The sequence below is a fragment of the Seriola dumerili genome, unplaced genomic scaffold, assembly GCF_002260705.1.
Source record: "Seriola dumerili isolate Sdu_G_001 unplaced genomic scaffold, Sdu_1.0 BDQW01000040.1, whole genome shotgun sequence".
Classification (NCBI taxonomy): Eukaryota; Metazoa; Chordata; class Actinopteri; order Carangiformes; family Carangidae; genus Seriola; species Seriola dumerili.
In genome coordinates, this window is record NW_019174295.1 from 5,062,768 (window position 1) to 5,084,159 (window position 21,392).

The 21,392-nt window shown below is 39.1% G+C and overlaps 1 protein-coding gene across 1 annotated transcript in view; it reads left to right on the top strand.

Moving 5' to 3' along the window:
- Positions 1-4,319: 4,319 nt before the first annotated feature.
- The window catches only part of nsg2 (neuronal vesicle trafficking associated 2), a 37,239-nt gene continuing 20,166 nt past the window's right edge, over positions 4,320-21,392 (top strand). The window contains exons 1-3 of the mRNA XM_022738908.1: positions 4,320-4,553; positions 4,916-5,091; positions 16,736-16,846. Of these exons, the coding sequence (XP_022594629.1) occupies positions 4,963-5,091; positions 16,736-16,846 (240 nt within the window). The 5' untranslated portion in view covers positions 4,320-4,553; positions 4,916-4,962. The remainder of the gene's footprint in view (positions 4,554-4,915; positions 5,092-16,735; positions 16,847-21,392) is intronic.

Genomic DNA, 21,392 nt, shown 5'->3' on the forward strand with positions numbered 1-21,392 from the left:
TTTTTTTACGTTTTTATACACCTTACAATTCTATGACATTTTTTTTATATTTTTATGCCTTACTATACTATGACGTTTTTTGACATTTTTATGCCTTATTATGCTATGACGGTTTTTTTTACGTTTTTATACACCTTACAATTCTATGACATTTTTTTTATGTTTTTATGCCTTACTATACTATGACGTTTTTTGACATTTTTTTGCCTTACTATACTATGACGTTTTTTGACGTTTTTATGCCTTATTATGCTATGACGGTTTTTTTTATGTTTTTATACACCTTACAATTCTATGACATTTTTTTAATGTTTTTATACACCTTACAATTCTATGACATTTTTTGTATGTTTTTATGCCTTACCATACTATGACGTTTTTTTGAAATTTTAATGTCTTACTATACTATGTTGTGTATTGCCTTACTATACTATGACCTTTTTTTGAAATTTTAATGTCTTACTATACTATGTTGTGTATTGCCTTACTATACTATGACCTTTTTTTGAAATTTTAATGTCTTACTATACTATGTTGTGTATTGCCTTACTATACTATGACCTTTTTTTGAAATTTTAATGTCTTACTATACTATGTTGTGTATTGCCTTACTATACTATGACCTTTTTTTGAAATTTTAATGTCTTACTATACTATGTTGTGTATTGCCTTACTATACTATGACCTTTTTTTGAAATTTTAATGTCTTACTATACTATGTTGTGTATTGCCTTACTATACTATGACCTTTTTTTGAAATTTTAATGTCTTACTATACTATGTTGTGTATTGCCTTACTATACTATGACCTTTTTTTGAAATTTTAATGTCTTACTATACTATGTTGTGTATTGCCTTACTATACTATGACCTTTTTTTGAAATTTTAATGTCTTACTATACTATGTTGTGTATTGCCTTACTATACTATGACCTTTTTTTGAAATTTTAATGTCTTACTATACTATGTTGTGTATTGCCTTACTATACTATGACCTTTTTTTGAAATTTTAATGTCTTACTATACTATGTTGTGTATTGCCTTACTATACTATGACCTTTTTTTGAAATTTTAATGTCTTACTATACTATGTTGTGTATTGCCTTACTATACTATGACCTTTTTTTGAAATTTTAATGTCTTACTATACTATGTTGTGTATTGCCTTACTATACTATGACCTTTTTTTGAAATTTTAATGTCTTACTATACTATGTTGTGTATTGCCTTACTATACTATGACCTTTTTTTGAAATTTTAATGTCTTACTATACTATGTTGTGTATTGCCTTACTATACTATGACCTTTTTTTGAAATTTTAATGTCTTACTATACTATGTTGTGTATTGCCTTACTATACTATGACCTTTTTTTGAAATTTTAATGTCTTACTATACTATGTTGTGTATTGCCTTACTATACTATGACCTTTTTTTGAAATTTTAATGTCTTACTATACTATGTTGTGTATTGCCTTACTATACTATGACCTTTTTTTGAAATTTTAATGTCTTACTATACTATGTTGTGTATTGCCTTACTATACTATGACCTTTTTTTGAAATTTTAATGTCTTACTATACTATGTTGTGTATTGCCTTACTATACTATGACCTTTTTTTGAAATTTTAATGTCTTACTATACTATGTTGTGTATTGCCTTACTATACTATGAACTTTTTTTGAAATTTTAATGTCTTACAATACTATGTTGTGTATTGCCTTACTTTCTTAATACTTACTTTTTATTCCTTACTATATTTGATGTTTGATGACGTTTTAATGCCTCATTATATTATGAAGTTTTTTGACATTTTTATGCCCTACTCTACTATGATGTTTTATCCCTTCATATACTATGATATTTTAAGCCTTTCGATACTACTTTTTCATGCCTTACTACAATATGAAATTTTAATGCCTTACATTGCTGACTTTCTATTCTCTTACTATAATATGATTTTTTTATGCCTTACTATACTATGAGCTATTTATGCCTTACTATACTATGAGTTTTTATACCTTATCATAATATGGCGTTTTCATGCCCTATTATACTATGACGTATGGCATAAATATGACATATTTGTCCCTATATCGAGTGATTTTACCATATATTTCAATTATAAGAGGACATATTAATATGACACATATACATTTTCTCGATATATGAATATATAATCTCATAATTTATATGAAATACCCATAATTAAATTCAACTTTATTAAAACAACATACCTATTAAAATGATATATTTCTGTATATGATTTTACTAATAATTTCTTTATTTTTTTACCATACATGTCTATCTTTCATAGTTAAATGTTAGATTATATATATTTTAGCATGTGTTAAGATATTCAATACATGTACATATATTTCATTCGTGTATGGGCATTTCTGAATGTAAATTCAGATCTTATAATTTAATATACCGTTTGGTTGACGGCATTAAAAAGTCAATCTCTTTGTTTTGGAGGGGTAGCGGGGTTCTTCCGTCCCTACCAATATTGATACCAATCTTTTGCACTTGCTTAATAGGTAGGGACATGACAAGGCCCATGGCATTATCAGTGTTGACTGAGACAGACTTGTTACCTGCATGTCTTTAAGGATGACATCAAATAACACCCTGTCATTAAGTGCCATTGCCAGCTGGGCAGCAAGGAGGATTGGGTTGTTAAATTGTTCAATTTCCTTGTGTTTAATCTGTGAAAGGTTATGTTCCCTACTTTCAGATAGATCCAGAGATGAGGTGGATGGATAGCATGTTGTTACCTAAAGGAATGCCACATTGTAGTTTGTCAGTCTTCCAGAGATACCACAACTCATCAACGCAGGGAGGGAAAAAATTGCAAACAGCAGTAGACAATCAATCAATTTTAGTTGAGGAAGTCCTGCATGAACACCGGCAAAGGAAAGAATGCTGCTTCCCCCCTGTGGAAGATATGACAATATGTCTTCTTTGTCCCTGCATGCAACTGTGCTTGAAACCCAGGAAACCAGACAGGAAGTGATGGTTCAGGTACCGGATAGATAAGAAAACCTGGATGGGAACACGTTAAGCATTGCTGGTGAGCAGTGTCCACAAAGGCAAGAAGGCTGGGAGTAATTAGATGAAGTGGTTCTTGTTACTGAAGTTATCACAGTTAATTTGATGGTGATAAATAAATGCTACACCTAGCACCTTTAATTCCCTGTAACCGATAATGTGGATAATCTGATTATATTGTCACAGACATTCATCAACAAACTCTTGCGAAAGAGAGAGAAGCAGAAAATCTTGACTTTAGGATTCTCTTTTAAACATCTAACAAAGATTTAGTCAGATGAAAGAGAGACAGAGCAGGTGATGACATTTTTGAGGTTGTTTAGCACACCATGCTAAAGGATCATGCTAACCAGGCCCCTCCCTGTTATCGAGCCTCTAAACCACCTTAGGAAATGTTTATCTTTATAACACATCTGCACAAATTTGCCTTTTTTCTGCTATGCTGCATTCACTTGCCATTTAGAGTTTTATTATAGCCTATTATTTGAGCATGTCTTATTCAATTTGGCAAACCATAAATCTTTTCATATTTTTCACACAGTCACATCTATCTTCTCAATGGTTTCTGTCACAGATAGAGTTTTTGTACAGACACACCCTCCTGTTGAACAGACTGCCTGTGTGTCACTAAATAAACCGGCAGATGGCGCTGTAGGACCAAAAGAACCAGTTTGAGCGCCACATGTTTTACTGCTTTCAAGTATCGTGGGAAATATTGTGTGTCTTATTTGTTGCCTCATTAGAAATGCTTGAAATTAACAATAAGGAAAGCTTGAATTTTCTACTTTTGCTAGAGCTACAATCAGGGGGCGCAGATCATTGATATTGAATCAATATTTGCAAAATACATTGATTAATTAATTTGGCTCATGTACTTTGTTGTCTTTAATTTGGGTTAAATTTGAGCTGCCACCCAGACATTAAGCTACAATCACTATCCTACTTTGCTATCTGAATTCACACAGTCAAACCAAGCTATGATTAGCCCAGGTTATTAAAGATGAAACAACAGCACAGGCCTACAACATACAACGGAGCATATATCTTTACAATCATAATAAACACTAATTACAATTTGGAGTTCAGGAGTTTACGAGGGGCCATGAAAGGCAACATTAATTCGGCTTCCACTTTAGCCAAACAAACGAGACTCCCGAAAGAAGAAGAAGAAGAAGAAGAAGAAAAAAAAAAAAAAACATTCCCCCTAGTGGCAGCTCCAGCGGCTGGGTGTGTAGCAGCACACGGTGAAGAAGAGGCTGTGTTTGGATTAGGGGGTTGGACTGCCTGCTGGTAGGAAAACCTGCCGCCAGACACCCAGTTTGTCTCCGGCGGTGCAGCCTCGCTTTCCCGCAGCATCAGCACCATCAGCAGCAGCAACACAGCAGCGCAGCCTCCAGCCTCACCTCCTGCTCTGCTCATCATCTGCGCTCCCCTCCGCCTCCGTCCAGACACAAACACTGCCGCAGCACAGAGGGAACGGACGGACAAGGACGATCCGCTGTGAGTAACTGCTTCTTTTACCCGTTTTCAATAAATTTTCTATTCTTGTTTTTGTGCGATTCATTAACAAGCTGTTGACGAAGGTATTTTTTCCTCTGTTTGGTTTCCCGTCATTTTGCTTTTTGGAGTGTTTTGCTCCTCTAATCAGTCACCAATCAGTCGCATGTTTCTCAACAAAACAGTAATTTAAAAACATTTTTTTTCATATTTATTGTGTACTTACAATCAATATCTCATCATCATATCATTTTAACACACTAGAAGCTTCTCCAACAAATAGCCTGTAGGTGTCTGCCAGATTTCATTGACCTGAAAGAGCTGTGTAGGTAAAACCATCCTTTTCCAACACCTCCTCTGTTCAGGAGCAGTCTTCAGGGAAATAAGGGAATATATCTAAGGTCGGTGAAAGATGGTGAAACTGGGGAGTAATCTTCAAGACAAAGGGGCCAAACCTGTGAGCGTGGAGGACGGCTTTCAAAATGTGCCCCTCATCACTCCACTGGATGTTGGCAGCCTCCAGAGCCAAGCACCTGACAAGGTGAGAAGCTACGGCCCAATGGTGTGTGAGTGTGTGAAAGAGAGAGTTTTCCTGCTTGTTTGTGCATCTGTCTGCATTTTCTTAAATCTTCCTCTGTCACTATTAACTCAATGTTGTTGTCCTACACCATCCTCAAACCCTTTTATGCTGAATAACCCCCCCCCCTCCCTCCCTCCCTCCTCCCTCACACATCACACACACACACACACACACACACACACACACTCTCTCTCTCTCTCTCTCTTTAATTCATTCACATATTCATTCATCTCTGCTGTCTCCCAGCCGTGTCCTTTGTTTTCCAGCTGAGATTAGGAGACAGATTTGGTGCCAGACAGGCTGTCATTTATCATCTCGACATCCCATAGTAAGTGCACTGCCGTGCGTTAATCCAGTTACCATGGTGGCACCGCAACGTGGAGAGCCGATTGGTATTTCTATGGGGTCGAGACAGAGAGCTGCGCTGATTGCACATTATGAAAATTAATGGATTTAGACAATAGGCAAGCTCATTGATGCTTCCTGCACATATGAAAGCTTTATTATTCACCCATTGTGTGACAGTGTTTGGATCATTTCAAGGATACAGTTATGGTTTGATGATTTCATTTTACACCTCTGTGAATCCATATTTCTAGTCTGAGCTGCTGATCAATCTTTTATTGTAGAACAAAATTAATCATAACATCATTGCACCACTTAGTTCTCATCTTATTATCACAAGGATACAGTCATACAACAATATCTGGGCCAGTAGCCTATACTTGGCTTAGACTCTAATGCGACTTTATGATGTTACAGAACGGGGATTAGTTTACAATGATTACTTGAGATTTGCGGTTTTCTATCTGTAACTAAAACTTCTTGGAAAACCTGACTTCAACAAAGCCACCACAATTCTGCTGAAATGAATAGTTGATTAATTGATTTGTGGACCATCAAAAAAAATAATCGCCAAAGATTTTGATTGTTAAATCATTGTTTAAGCCATTTATCAGGAGAAAATGCCAAACGATATCTGATTCCAGCTTCTTAAATCTGATTTGAGTTGTTGTAAATTTAAAGGAAAAGTTTGACATTTTGGGAAATATGCATAATCGTGTTCTTGTTGAGAGTTAGAAGGGAAGATTGAAACCACTCTCATGTCTATATGGTAAATTTTAGTCTACAAAAAACATTCGGTCAAAGTCAGGCTAGCGGTTGCCCCCTGTTTCCAGTCTTTATGCTATGCTAGTCTATCTGGATGCTAGTTGTGGTCTAATATATACAATAAAGACATTAGGAGTGGTATCAATACTTTATTCAAAGTCTCTACAGAAAGATTTATAAGTGTATTTCCCAAAATGTTGAACTATTCCTTTAAATATCTTATACTTTGGGCTGCTGGTTGGGCAAAAAAAAAAAAAAGCTGTTTAAAGATTCCAGCTTTGGCTCTGGAAATGTGTGATCACCATTTTTTTTTTTTAGTATTTCTGACATTTTAATCAATAATGAAAATCATGGTTAGTTGCAGCCCTACATCACAGTTGTTGAACAAATCCCATCCCACCAAACAGCCTTTCTCTGCTTAACTAAGTTTGGAGGGATCCCTGGAAAAACGAGAAATACAACACGGCCAGGAAGCAAAGATGTAATCATGTAGGGCCTGTAAAATACAGCAAACCTCAGCGGGCAAAAGCCTTTTATGTCTTTGTGTCAGCCAAGGACCTGAGTTGCCGGCCTTTTGAAAAGCACAAAAATTTTATACCATTTTACAGGAGCCGGGGTCATGTTTTTCATATGATGGATGCCCACTGTAATTTTTGCACTGGAGCTTTTCAAGTGGTTTTTATTGTCGAGGGTTCACAGAGAACTCTAAAAATAATCCCAAAAACGTCCGTTCACTCGCACCACTGCAGACAGAGACATACAGCACAGCCTGAACCCTCATTGTGTATTCTGCTGAGGGAGGCACAGTCTCTTTCTATTTCATATACCTGTTAAGTGGGGAGGCTTGTCATTCACACACACACACACACACACACACACACACACACACACACACACACACACACACACACACACACACACAGCAAAAGGCATGCTTGCACTTTCATTCACAATGATGGTGCTTGCGTACATTTTGAACCACTGTGTGTATGTGTGTATGGGTACAATGCAGGGGGTGTGAGCGTGTGTATGTGTGTGTGTGTGTGTGTGTGTGTGTGTGTGTGTGTGTGTGAGACAAGTCATTCCTGTCAGCAGCCACCAGTTCGTGACATGACATTCATAGAGCTGTCAGTCATTTTGCACTGATTAAATCAGTCCCACTAGACTCAATAACATCGCCACATACTGTAGTCAAAGCTGCCATTGTATTGAGATTATGGCACACACACACACACACACACGCATGCACACACACACACACACACACACACACACACACACACACACACAAACACAGACATCCACATACTGTATCAGTGTACTGAGTGATTGTTCAAGTGTGTGTTTTAGCTGTACTGATGAGCAGGTAGATAGAGGGAGAGAATAACCAGGACGAGCTGCTGCGACACACCAGCGAGTTACAGCCGTTGACATTTGAAAGGGAAAAAAAGGTCAGAGAAGAAGACTTGCTGTTCTGTTGACTATCAGTGTATAAGTTTTACATGCCTCTGGAGACACGGGCACAAAGATTGCTGTTGCTTGTGGATACACTCAGCTGATACACATTTCGATGTGTGTTGCTCACTTGCTCACAGGACTGAGAAATTGCTTTTTCACAATATACTGGTTCAAGTTCAAGGCATTAAGTGAAACAAAAACATTTTTGCAGATGGCTCCATTTGTTCTTAAATGGGACAGTGTGGGAGTTGAAAAGGTCAATTTGCTGCGACATCTTTGAATTTGTTTCCAGCTGTAAGGTTGAGACAGAATTTGTCTTGAAGTGATGTGTGAACACAACAGAGGATAAGAGAAATAATGAAATCTGTAGTCAAACATCAGAGCGTAGGGGGTGTTGATGATGGCTAGCGCAGATCAGTTAATGGAAATTAAACACACAGTGCTGTATAAATGTATGATCACAGTCCTCTGTCTTTAATAATAACATGTAGCATTTTGATGCTAGTTTTCAGTATAAACTTGTAATCCTGCTTTTAATTTATAATTCAATTAAGATTTTAAGTGAATCAAACCCTGTTTTTTTTTTTACAATTTTTATGGATAACATTTTTTCAGCCATTCAATGTATTTACATTCTGTAATCAGTAGAAATACTCAGATGTATCAGAGCTGTATGACGTTACTGCTAATGCTCACCTAACATTTCCTACCGCTGATGGTTCACATCAAAAACATTCAAGACAGCAAAACACAGGGTGGCTTTTATTGTGAAGCAGTCATAGGAAACACAGTGTGTTTGTCACAGAGATTAGCGCTGATTACATTTTGTAATTACCTCTATAATTACAGAAGTGGCAGAGTCTGCCATTTCCGTGCTGGTACAAGGGATTCACAGAAAGCAATGCATGCTGGTCATTACTATTTTTGATTTTATCTCATTAATATTAACCTCACTGTTTACTGCTCACTCTCTTACATCCATGCCAGAGCAGTATTAACTTAACAAACATTTCCCACTGCTGTTTCATCTGATCAAACAGTTGGTGGCTTTTTTTGTGAAGCGGTCTCAGGACACACAGTGTCTTTGTGCGTGACAGTGATTCTACCTCAAAACAAGACTACAAAGTAGCTGCTGGAGGAGTGTTTGCTGCCCACAGAATTCTGGGACCTGTAGTATTAAACTGCACATGTTTTTGCTATGGCAGCCACAGGTGTTGCCAAATCAACCAGCACTTAAGTCTTTATTTTTTTGCAGTTAAATGGCCATAAAGAAAATTCAGACCATATGGTTTGTAAAGGAAAGAAAATCAACAGTTGTGAGTGGGGCGGAGTTACAATTACATATACAAATTTTAAACAAAAAAACAGGGTTAATCGTTTTAACAGTGTTAGGATTTATAAATTGAATCAATGTACTGTTTGAGGTCCTTGTTTGACAACCAAGAGGAAGAAGTTTGGCTTTTTACCTGTAAATTATTATTCATGAATATGAAATTCATCCATTAAAATGAAAAAAATTGTGACATACAGATTATAGTTTCTATGACAAGCAGTATATGTTTCCAAAAGAATATAAAACTTTCATCAATATGGCTGCAGTGAGTAAAATACAAAGTCTCACAAAAGGGCAGTGCCAACATAAATGAGCAGCAGTCTCCAGATTAAAATCTTAAGGATTATAATTTAAAGGACAATGACTGTTTTTGTGGGAAGTCATACCTCTGTTAAAATATGCTCCACTAATAATATCTTTGTGATGCAAAACCTCTAAAATCTCACTGAATTTAAGGTTGTTGTTTTTGCCACTGGCCTCAACCAGAGAGAGTTCAGTGTTAAATCAGCTTTTATCGGCCTTTCAGGATCTGATCCGAGGCCAGTCTCTTCCCCTCTGTCCTTTGAAGCTAAAGGGAGGTTTATTGGGTCATGTGACCTGCCTAGCACCCCAGATCCACAGTCTGGTACTGAGCAGCTTTACAAATACAACCCCAGCTGTTTTCACACTGATCCTGCCTGATGACTGTGTGACCTCCCGACTACAGGGTTACCCAGGGATATTTGCAAGGGCGGGGTGCAGTGAAGCAAGGTTCGTACGCTCACCCACCCACACACACACACACATAACAATGCTGCTGTGGCCTACAGAGGCTGAGGCATTACAGAGGTATTAGATTTGGTTCCATCTGGCCAGAGATGCGTCACAGCCACTTCTGGGTCACCAATATCCTGATTGGATTGCTGGTAGTTTGAAAAACAACAACAACAACAACAACAACAACAACAACAACAACAACAACAACAACAACAACAACCAGAGGAGGGTGGGGAGAGAAAGATAAATAGACTGACTCACAAGCAGAAGACGGGCACATCTTTTCTCTGTGTTTGTCATTTCTCTGAGAGCAAAGCTAAGATACAAAGACCTCGCTTCAAAGACTATGACAGACTTACAATCATTCTCTATTCCTGTCCAACACGCCTCCTTACACATCTTCACCCTTTCCTTTTTTTTCTCTCCTCAGTTCCTTTGGCGTAGCTTTTATGTCTCATTCATTCTTTACGGCTGTGTTTTCTTATCCTCATAAATTAGGGAGGAATTCCTGGGAGCAGGAAGCCGCAGTCAACTTGTTATATCAGTAATGGACTGTTGAATAATTTCTCATGTGTTCTGATGATGTGAGGCCACATAACGAAACGAACCATCCAAGTTTAATCTGACAAATCACCACTAATTATACATAACCTCTGAGTGGCTGTGCACAGAGTAGCTGTGACTTCTGAGGACAAACCAAATGTCTTAACTTGTGTATGAGAACTCCTGTTAGCTCTTAAGATGCAGATGTATGTTTTTGTGTAGTCATTCATATTAATTTTACATAGCCTAGTTCAGTCAAAACCATAGGTCAGCATAATTAATGATTATTTTCGTTATCGATTAATCATTTTGTTTATGAAATGTTGGAAAAATGTGAAAAATAGGCAATGCAACATCTTCGACTAACTAACTAAACAGTTCAAAAAAGATATTCAGCTTACTTTCACATAAAACATTAAACATTTGAGAGGTTGGAACTGGGAAGTTGCCAATTAATTTTCTGAAGATCAACTAATTGATTATTATTTGCTTGTTTTAGCTCCATTATAAAGGAAAGTACTATCTACAGTAGAAATAAGAGCAAACCATTCCCTTTATATTTTTTACATGTTGTACGAAACAGAAGGGGAAATTGTTTCTCTGTATTTAAAGTAAGAAAAAAAAAATCCCAACAGGAACAAGCACGTGGAACCATTTTGCACCATCAATATAGTCACTGTAGCCTCATTTCATACTGTACTCTTGCAGCCACTGCCCGATGTACAGTATACTCTGTAATACAATGGCATTTCATTGCTGCCTGTTGGTTGCAGGACTCAGGATTTAGAGGCCTGCTGGTTTTCATCTTAGCTGTGTAAACAGAAATTGATTTACACCTCTGATGCCAGGGGAGTGTAAATAACTGCTTGTACTTACCTGGATTAAGGAACAACCAGTGGTGCAACAGTAGGTTTCGGGAACAGCCCAATGATGGAAGTGAGAGCTTTTTTCTTAATATTCTATATTAATGAGGCAATTGACGACATGTATGTAGAAGGTGTTGCTCCTCGTGATGAACCCAAAGAGGATTACCACCCAACTCGTCCCTACAGCTGCATGGAGATTTTTAGCGTCTTTCAGCTCATTGTTTTGGTTCTCCGGCCCGCAGCTTTACTCTTCATTTATCATCATTTCCAGATTTTCAGAAAAATGTAAAGCTGACAGGAAACCTTATAACATTAATGTGGCAAGCTGGCAACATCTGGGGGTAACACTTCTAATCTACAGATATTGAGCCATCCCGTGTTTTCTTGTAAAGTGCCCGTTGCAATCGGTAACACCGGTGATTATTATTAGTTTATCTCCACACTGTGGCATCCCTAGTGGCCAGAAACACGACACCACGCTACATGGCTGCTGGGTGTATAAATAGGCCACTGCTAGCTAACAGGTTTGCCTTTCACAACATAAAATGCCAGTGTTAAGTTCACAGTTTATTTTCGCTTCCCCCAAGAGGCCATAAAAACATTACTGCAGGTTTAAAAATACAAAGATATAATGCTCAATGAAGTGTGCACGCGGCTTATTGTTTATTATTACATCCTCTGAAATGGTTTTATTTTATAAGAAAAGTGTTTTTGGAAATTGTTTCTAACCAGATACATATAACCACAGGATTCTTATTTAGGAATCATTTCACACATTTGAGCTTTGTATCTGCCGGGCTGTCTAATTCAAATCAACCATATATATCTAAACACTAAAAGAGGAGCTCATTAAACATTTATCACCTTTGACTTTACCCTGTTAGAACTCATGTTGTACCAGTACAACTGCAAGGATGGACCTCCTTTGCTTCTTAAATGGATCTCATTCACTTTTCTATTCACGAGGAAACACTGCACGTCAAGAGAAATGTCTGCACACACCGAAAATTCACCAAAGACCGACTCTCCCGCAGCTCAGTCTTTGGGGATGAAAGATGAAACAGAAATCATAGTGATAACAGGTTTGAGGAATAACATAGTGGTGCAGACGGGGAGGGAAGAAAAGTTCTGACAGCTTTTCCACAGGGAATATCAAATCCAAAAAAATACTATGATTGGAGAAGAAAAAAAAGATTGAGAGACACAAAGAAGAAGTGGCTGGCTGAGTTTGACAAGCTAAAACCATCTTTTCTGAAATGTACTCTTTTATTTGTTACTCATTCATTTGAAAACTTAAAAAAAGCTCTAAAGTGCTGCTCTTAAAAACATACAGATCTTGTTGACTTCAGAAACATCAAGCATGGCATTTTGTGGCCGCAGCTTCATTACAGATCTAAAAGTGACACTGTGTCAATCATGGAGTTATTAAAAAAGGTCACAGTGGATCAAAACATGGGCGTAAAATAAACGTGGCTAATTGAACATTTGTAAATAGATTCTCACAGGGAATTGCAGCGGTCTGAGTCTGTGCGTCTGTATGTGCTGGAATCATTTACCCGCCTGTTACTGATGTAGAAACTGTCGGTTAGTCTTGTTAACACATTTAAAGGTCACATTAAGTGAAGAAGTTATAGCAGGGCTAAAGCCATGCTACCATCTGCGTGTGGCTGCAATGCGTCAGCCGATCAGCAAACATATGGTTAGTTACCAATACAATACTTAATGGTTCCCACTAGTGCTTAAATGTAGGTATGGTTAAAAAAAAAAAAAAAAAAAAGGCCATGAATGAGGGAGTAAAAACTGGACTTTTTAGAGGACAGGAGAAAATGTATTTCACATTTAGTAAATGCTGCCAAAACTGCCCAAGTGCAGTTAGTTAATGAAGGAGCTTTGGGAAAATCTCAAAACGTGACAACAGGGGCACTCATCAGTAGTAGCTTTGGGTTAGTAAGCTTGAAGAATCTTGGAATAATAGGGATTTGTCAGTCATTTATGGAGTAGAGCAGTGGTTCTCAAACTTTTTCTGGCATGCCCGAGACACTACTAATTATGACAGGAGCAGGGAAAAGTGCGGTGACGCAGTATGAGGAGAAACAAAGTCCACATCAGGAGGAGGCTGTGGTGGATAGATGGGTCAACAAAGCACAGGAATATGACAAAGGAGAGTGGTGTTCGATTTCCATGTGAAACCAGCAGTTTTCTGCTGTTTCTATTATCCACGACCGTTCGAAAAAGTTAACCACGTTGTTGTTATTATTGTAACCATGACAACAAAGATCTTCTAATGTTGAGGAAGTACTTATTTTAACCTGAATAACCATCTTCTCCTAATCCTAACCAAGTAGCTTAAGTGCCTAAATCTATCCAAGCCTATTCTTGTAACCATGGCGATGAAGGCAGGTATGCCGCTGTGGGTACAGTCCATGTGTTTATTATTGTAACCAACCCAGGAGACACTCCTATGGATAGAAAAAAACGACCTCTATGGTTGTTCAGGTGGGAGGACTTGTTGGATGCCAACCCTCAAATAGATAAGGTAAGGATAGGAAAAGCAACAAATAAAATCTTTGTGAAATTGTAGTAAACATTTCAGCATGATAGTATGAGCGAGGTTTTGTTTGTTTATTTGCCTACATAAATCATATTCATTCCAATTAGTTTCACTCCATAGTTTCACCCTGGTCATCCAGAGAATGATTGTAAGTATAAGCAGCAAACATTAGGTATTTTATTGGTACCTAAAGTCATTAAGGTTTATCCTCTGCGGACCACGAATGCCTGCACAACATGTCATGTCACAAAGCCACAAGGCTACTTTTGCTGAAAACTAAACTGCACATTACACACTAATAGATCCTTAGGAGAAATTACAAATGAAAAATGAGACGCTACCTCTATGGAGTAATAAGTAAGCAAGTTGTAATTATATCTTCGTTCATCCTGTCATAACTGTTCATGGCTGCATCATTTAATATTTTTTTTTACATCAAGCTTTGTCAAACTAGATTTTATTGTTCATGAATTGATGATTTACCAGAGAGTATTTGGACCTGTCTAATCAGAGAAGGAGGCACTGTGTTCACTAGATTCTGCTCATAGCTAACGGGCTGTGTAAATGAGGCAGCGTTGATTGATAGCCACTTCATTAGTTAATATGAAATAAAGGAGCGAGAGGTAGAGTAATGAAGCAAAGTGAAGCGCTGGAGTGTTTGAACCTAGAGGCTGTGAACACGTTACTGTGAAATGATTCAGAGAATGAGAAAGTTGAGGCAAAATTGAGACATTAGTTATGAGACGTATGACAAGACTGACGTATGGTGTTGCTGCGCCGAAAAGCCTAGAGGCTCAGGAGCCTCAGGGGTCCAATCAAATGCCCTGTATTCAGTACACCTACTGCGGCCTTCAACTCCTTCTAGGGGCCAACTGACAGCTTTGTTATTCAGATAGTGGAGCCAGTTTGTGTGCACAGCAGTTTCTGGCTTTGTCTCAAAGTGACGGAGAGCTGCTCAGAAGCAGCGCAATTAGCCACAAGGACACTGAGACATTGTTCTCTTTCTCTCCATTCACCTCTCCTCTGCCTTGTCGTTTGCACACCTCTCTCTGTGTCTGTCACATCCCCCGGTGCGGCATTAATATACAGTGAATGCACAAAACTTCAGGGACACTTTCTCCTTTCAGTAAGTAAAGTGCTGAGGTGAAACCTGGTTAACGCTGTTCTTTTCGGCCATTTAAGTCATTAACACAAAAGAGGAAACGCTGAAGCAGAGAACACAAGTTAATGAGGAGATATTGTTCAGTATAGATATGGAAAAAAATTGATATGAAAAAAAATGTATTCCGCAGGTGAAGTGAGGTTGAGAAGTGATGAGGGAGGAATTTATGAGCAGTTTCAGTTTTATATAGATTTTATGTGCAGACACATCAGCTGCACCAGAATGTGAGGAAAGTTTGTTTTTTTTCAAGCAAAGAGGTTTTAAAAACATATTCAGATGAGACAACACAGGTACGATCTCACGAGCTTTAGTGATTAAACATAATAACTTCATATAGTATCTATCTATGTATAGATCATTCAGCTTTATTAAGACTTCTCTTATTTCCATAGTGTATCAGTAATGATAACAAGTACCTGTAAGTAACTAAACCCATCAAATAAATGTAATGGAGTAAAAAGTATGTCTTGTCAATGTCTTTGAATTATAGCAGGATAGAAGTATGAAGTAGCATGAAATGGAAGTAAAGTAGCTCATATTTACAGTTAGGTACAGTTTAGCCTCAACTGTAAAACGAAAACTGGCATTATCATTTAGAGGAGTTGACACCTTGCTCAAGGGAACCTCAGCAGTATAGTTTCTAAATTAATGCAGAAATCTCACCCACTCTCCCCACCCACTGTTTCTGAACCGGTGCCTTTCAAACAGTGGAAAGTTGAAAAGTAGACAAATCTAAGAGTTTAGTTTAAGAGTTGCACTCCGTCTCTTTCCCCTGAGTACCTCTCCACCAGACTCCTGTATTTTGACCACAGCTCTAAACCTGTTTGCTTGAGGAGTGTTAGACTGACAGTACTGGGGCAAGCCTGCACTACCATGACTCTTTTTTTCCCCATCTAGCTGCCAGCCCGAAGCACAGTGTTTTCCCCTCAGACTGAGGGTATTGGATTGTGGGCACCAGACCTTATTAACATACAGTGGAGCCCTAGCAGATGCCTGGCACCAGCGTCTGCTGGATGGTCTCTGGCTGTGTTGGGTGTGCTATCATAATATATATAATAAAATATAATAATAGGAGTCCATGAATTCACTGCTATTACTGTGTAGCATGATATGTGTGCTATCTGTGTTCTTTCATTTTTTCCAAATTCAGTATCTGTTAACAACCTCTGCTCTCATCCATCCCTCTCTCCCTACTTACACCTCTGGGTATTGAGCTCTGCACTTGTCTCAATCTTTCTTTTTAAAATTACTTTTTTATGACACTTGTGCTTTATTAGAATATATACTGTGGAACGGTGTCTGAGCTCCTGATGCGCTTCTAGTGTCTTATCAGGCTCAGGAACCTTTTGGCTGTACATATCCAATTTTTAGAGGTAGCAATAAACACATTTTATTCTGTATTTAAACAGCACACAAAGGAATATCTGTAAATATAAAACCTTATGCACTAATGATGGCTATATTTCCAAGGTAATACTTTGGTACTGTTAAAAACCTCAGAGGACACACAGAGTTCTCTGAAACTTTGTCCTTTCAGTTCTATACCTCCAGTTATAACATAGTAAAAGGTCTCAGTTAGAGGAAGATGCGAGAAAATATAGATGACATTATGTAGCGAAGGTTGTGATTGGGCCTCAGACGTGTGAGTTCATGCACCATAGCATAGTGTCTTGAGCTTAATGTTCTCAATCATTTATGTGCTTCTGCATCTTGTTATCTCCGTCTTTAACTTGACTTGACTGTTTCACCAGTGCACCAGTCCATCCATCACTGCCTGTAGCATCCCTCAGTATTTAACGGCTTCAACGGTTTCTCTCTCCTCCAAGGTGGTGGTGAAAACTCGCACAGAGTACCAGACAGAGAAGAAGAGGCTGAAGGTTCCCAAGGTGGAGGAGTTCACCATCAGCTTTACTGACGGGGTGTCTGAGAGACTTAAGGTAAGAATGAGGGAATCTGGGAACTTGTAATGAATAAAAAAAACAAAAAAAAAACATGCTGTTCTTGATTATCATGATCATCTGTGATGCACATCTTTGTATGTGTACTGAGCTAATTTTTTGTCATCATCGCTCTTGATTAGAAGCAGGATATTTATTCATCTGACATTTCCTCGCTCGGCTTACCAGACTGAAGTCAGTGTGACCAGGTTGGACTGACAGTTTGGTTTAGAAATACACCTGCAGTTCATTCAGTTCACTATGTAAATACTCAGGAAGTAGAGGTGGGAGCAGAGCTGCAGACGAACAAATGGAAGAATTGGTATTAATATCCACATCTTATGCAGACCTGAACATCATGCTCCGTCTGTTTCTCACACATATGCATAATCATGCCTGCAAGCACACACACACCCTTCTCCGGTGATGGAAAGTAACTAAGTAGATTTACTCAAGAACTGTATTGAAGTAAAATGTTGATATACTTGTACTGTATTGAACTTATAATACTTATAAAATACAACACATTGGTAAAAGGTTTCCAGGCTCTTGGCTTGGGACCCCTTACAAAATCTTATCTTTCTGGGGCCCTTTGCCACATGTCAGATGTCTCTGTGTTGTTAGCAGTTCCACCAAAGACAGATTTTCCCTCCAAACTTCTCAAATGGTTTCTTGTAATTAACTTTTTGAGGCACATATCATCCAGCATTTCACCGAAAAAGCAAAGGGAAAAAAAAAGCAAACAGATGTGTGCAGAAGTTTGTTTTTCTACTTTCCTCTCCCATTAATCATATCACCACCTCTCAGATTTATCTGGTGACCCCTAAGAAGGGTGTGAGCCCTTGGTTGAAATCCTACTGAGCAAGTCTACCTGATTGTATCTAAAGGTGCAGACAAACATTATGACTGTTGAGTTGGACTGGGTCTGTTCCAGTCTGGATCAGCTGGTGATTAGTGTCGGCTGATAAAATCATTTCATGTGTGATATGTCAAGATTCTAATCTTAAATCCCCAGGTCCAGTTGCTTTCATTTGTTTTGTGTGTGTGTGTGTGTGTGTGTGTCGCACAATGGAGACGCACTGGTAAACAAAACTTATCAGCGCAAATGTCACTGCATATAAACAGTGCAAGCAGCTGGTTGTCATCCATGTTCATTTCGGTACAAGAACACACGAAAACTGGCGTCCTCGCGGGTAATTGCGGTTTGGTCTACCACCAGAGCCCCATCCATTACTGACCGGTCGTTCCATGTGTTGTCCAGTGCATTTACTCAGTTCTGACAGTTAAAGACTGAAAAAGATCTGTTACAACTCGGTGAAACAATCTGTGTGTGTATGTTTTGTCTTGTTTTTCTGGGTTCTGGCCATACTTCTGGTTTGTTCAAGCTTAAAGTGGATAAAGCAGCTTCACCTCAACCAGCTGCAGTACAACAGTAAAATGCTGCGTACACACTGTTGCATTAGCATCAAAAATCTAAGAATGTCACATAGAATAATATATATATATTTATACAGCTACGGGGGCCTTTTTACTGTAGAAAAAGTATTTATACAGGACTTTTACTTGTAATGGAGTATTTTGTACGTTGTTATATTGGTACTGTTACTTGATTAAAGAGGCTGAGAACTTCTTCCACCACTGCACTTCCCCAGCGGGGGTTAGGACAGGTGACTTCAGCTGTGAGTGTGAATCACAGAGTTACCGTTCCAACAACATCTACATCACCCAGGCGCTGTCTGCTCCATTCATCTGTCGTTAGGGGAGACCAAAGAGAACCCACGTTGTCATGGCAGCAAAGAAAACCTCCCTCCATGGCAACCCTGACAGAGACAGAGGGAGAAGAGAGACAGTGAGCACTGTGCAAGCAGAGGTGTGCAAATGTCTCAGTGTGGGTGTGTGTATGTGTGTATGTGTGTGTGTGTGTGTGTGTGTGTGTGTGTGTGTGTGTGTGTGTGTGTGTGTGTGTGTGTGTGTGTACATGAGAGGTGTAACACTGGCCTGAAAGGTCCTTGAAAGCCGAGGAGAGCAGAATTAGATATCGGACACCCAAAGAGGCTGTGAAATTGTCAGGATGAGACAGTGTGGTCACACACACACACACGCACACACACTCACACACGTTTCACACACTGCTACACTGAAGCAGTTTCAGGGTATTACTGCCAAGGTTAAGTGGAAAACTGCATCACCTGGGCCTCTCCAGCACTCGAAAGCGATGCGATGAGCTCGGTGTCTTGGAAATGGCAGCATCGCTGGACAAGCATGTCAGGAATGCTGTGTGTAGAGAAAATGTGTGTTTTGTCCATGAAGTTGACTGAGTCCAGTTGAGCTCTGGAGTCCCCTATTGATTTCAACTACAGTCGTGTTAAGGGGAGCAAGTGTTCCAGTCTTCTATGAGCTGTATTTGGAAAGATACAGGTTAAACAGGGAGAGGCGTTGGCAATATGAACAAAATCCTCTATCACAGTATATGTGACACAGGTCTACTGTTTTCGTGAAATCACAATATTGATATACATATATATTATGATATAAGACATTTTCTGGAAATTCAATTGAGAACATGAAGATAACCAGATAGGAATTCATATTTTTCATTAATATAATGAATTAAAGCCATGCACAATCCAGGTACTTCATCACACTGATGCAGAAAACTATATAATATCAGTCAGTCATTACTGCCTAATGACTGATTGTCAGTGTTGCCCACAATGGCCTAACACAATAAGATATTAAGGGGAGCAACATCTCTAACGGTTGATCAGTTTCCAGCAACTGCATTTGAAACAAATACTAAGAGGAAAGAAGAGGGAAAAACACACACACACACACACACACACATTTCCAGTGTCAGATAAGGGGATGTCTGTGTCGACCACTTTCCAGACGCCACAATCTGACATTCACGCTGTGATCGGCCTGACAGGTGTTTTAAGGATTTGCGGATGTGTGACACTCACAGCAGTGGAAGCAAATCAGGACACAGTGCCGACACTCTGCCCAACAGCAGCGCTGAGTTGCAATGCTGCTTATCAGAGTTGTCCAAAATATTGCCGCAGACTTTACAGCCGTGTCTGGTTTGCCACACCCCATCACCTTTTGTTAGGCAGAAATGCATTTCAGTCTGTGTGATTTTTGTGCGATGTCGGTTGGTTTTGGGGTGCTCAACTGAGCCGCTTGCTTTGCTTGACTGACAGAGCTGATTCTGCAGGCACACAGGCATGTCCGCACACACACACACACACACACACACAGACAGTACAGAGCGCAGCGTGCTGTGCAGTGCAGAGCAAACATTTCTGGATGAAAAGCTTGCACATCTCTTCTCTCTTCAAAGCTTTGCAGATTGTGTTGATGGATGAAGAGCTCAGAGTGTAAAATGCTCTCTAATCTGCCCTCCCTCACTGCCTTGCTCCTGCTTACTGCTCTCCATCCTTTTCTCCACTCTCCTTCCCGACCGCTGCTTTCTTTCCTCTCCTCGCATGTTTCTGCTTACTGCGTCGCTTTCTCCTTTTTTGAGTTAAACAGCTTTATTTTGAAATGCACTGCAGCTTCATTTATAAAGGCTGTGTTACATTTCAGACATTTAGCTTGCAGCTCTTTTCCACAGTGACAAAACATGGCCATGGCAGAGTAACGGTGAAAACAGAATAATCCCTCTGCAAGGAAAGCAGATAAAAACAGGAGCAAGTGTAGAGAAGCCCAAAACAAAGAATATGAAATACAGTTATAATTTGGTGGAAGTAGGACATAAGACCTAATATAGTTGATGATGTTAGCGCCTTCCTTCCTGCTCCCTCCTTCTCCCTCTATATCATCCCTCACAACCCTCCTCCATCCTTCTCTATTTCCCAAAGATTCCTCCCTCTAGACCAGGTTCATGTGTCATCGCTTCCCGTGTCCCCGTCCCCTCCCTCGTTCCTCCCTCCTACTCTTCTTCCCATCCCTCGCCGCCTGTCTCGTACCCTACCTCCCTCCCTCCCTTCCTTCCCCCCGTCTTTCTGATTTCTCCCAGCAGACCTGAGCCGCAGCGTATTCCCTGTAGTTGTTTTGTTCCGTGAACAAACCGAGGAAGGCACGTTTCACCGCTCATTAGGAAGCTCGAGTAAAGCCAGACTTCAAGGCCCCAGATTTCACTACATGTCGCGCAAACTCAACCAGGAGAGGTCTCAGATGGATGGAGGAGGAAGAGGAGAGGGAAGGAGGAGGAAGAGACTTGTCCATAGATACAGTGACTGAGCTGATACTATCATAAGAGTTTATTATATTTCAGCTGATAAAACATAAGAAAACATAGGGCAGAAATGTGCAAAATGATTTGAAAAGGAGTGATTAGACTTGTCTGTTGACATACATAATAGAAAAAATAGAGAGGAGCAAAATGAGTTAAGCATTTTAATTTAAAAAAAATGTATTAAATGTCATAGTACAATCTTCCCACACCACACACTCCTTTTTTCCCCTACATTTAATGTTCATTATAGTTCAGTTAAATTCACAGTACAGTAAGACAAGATGTTTATATACTATTAATATGCAACAT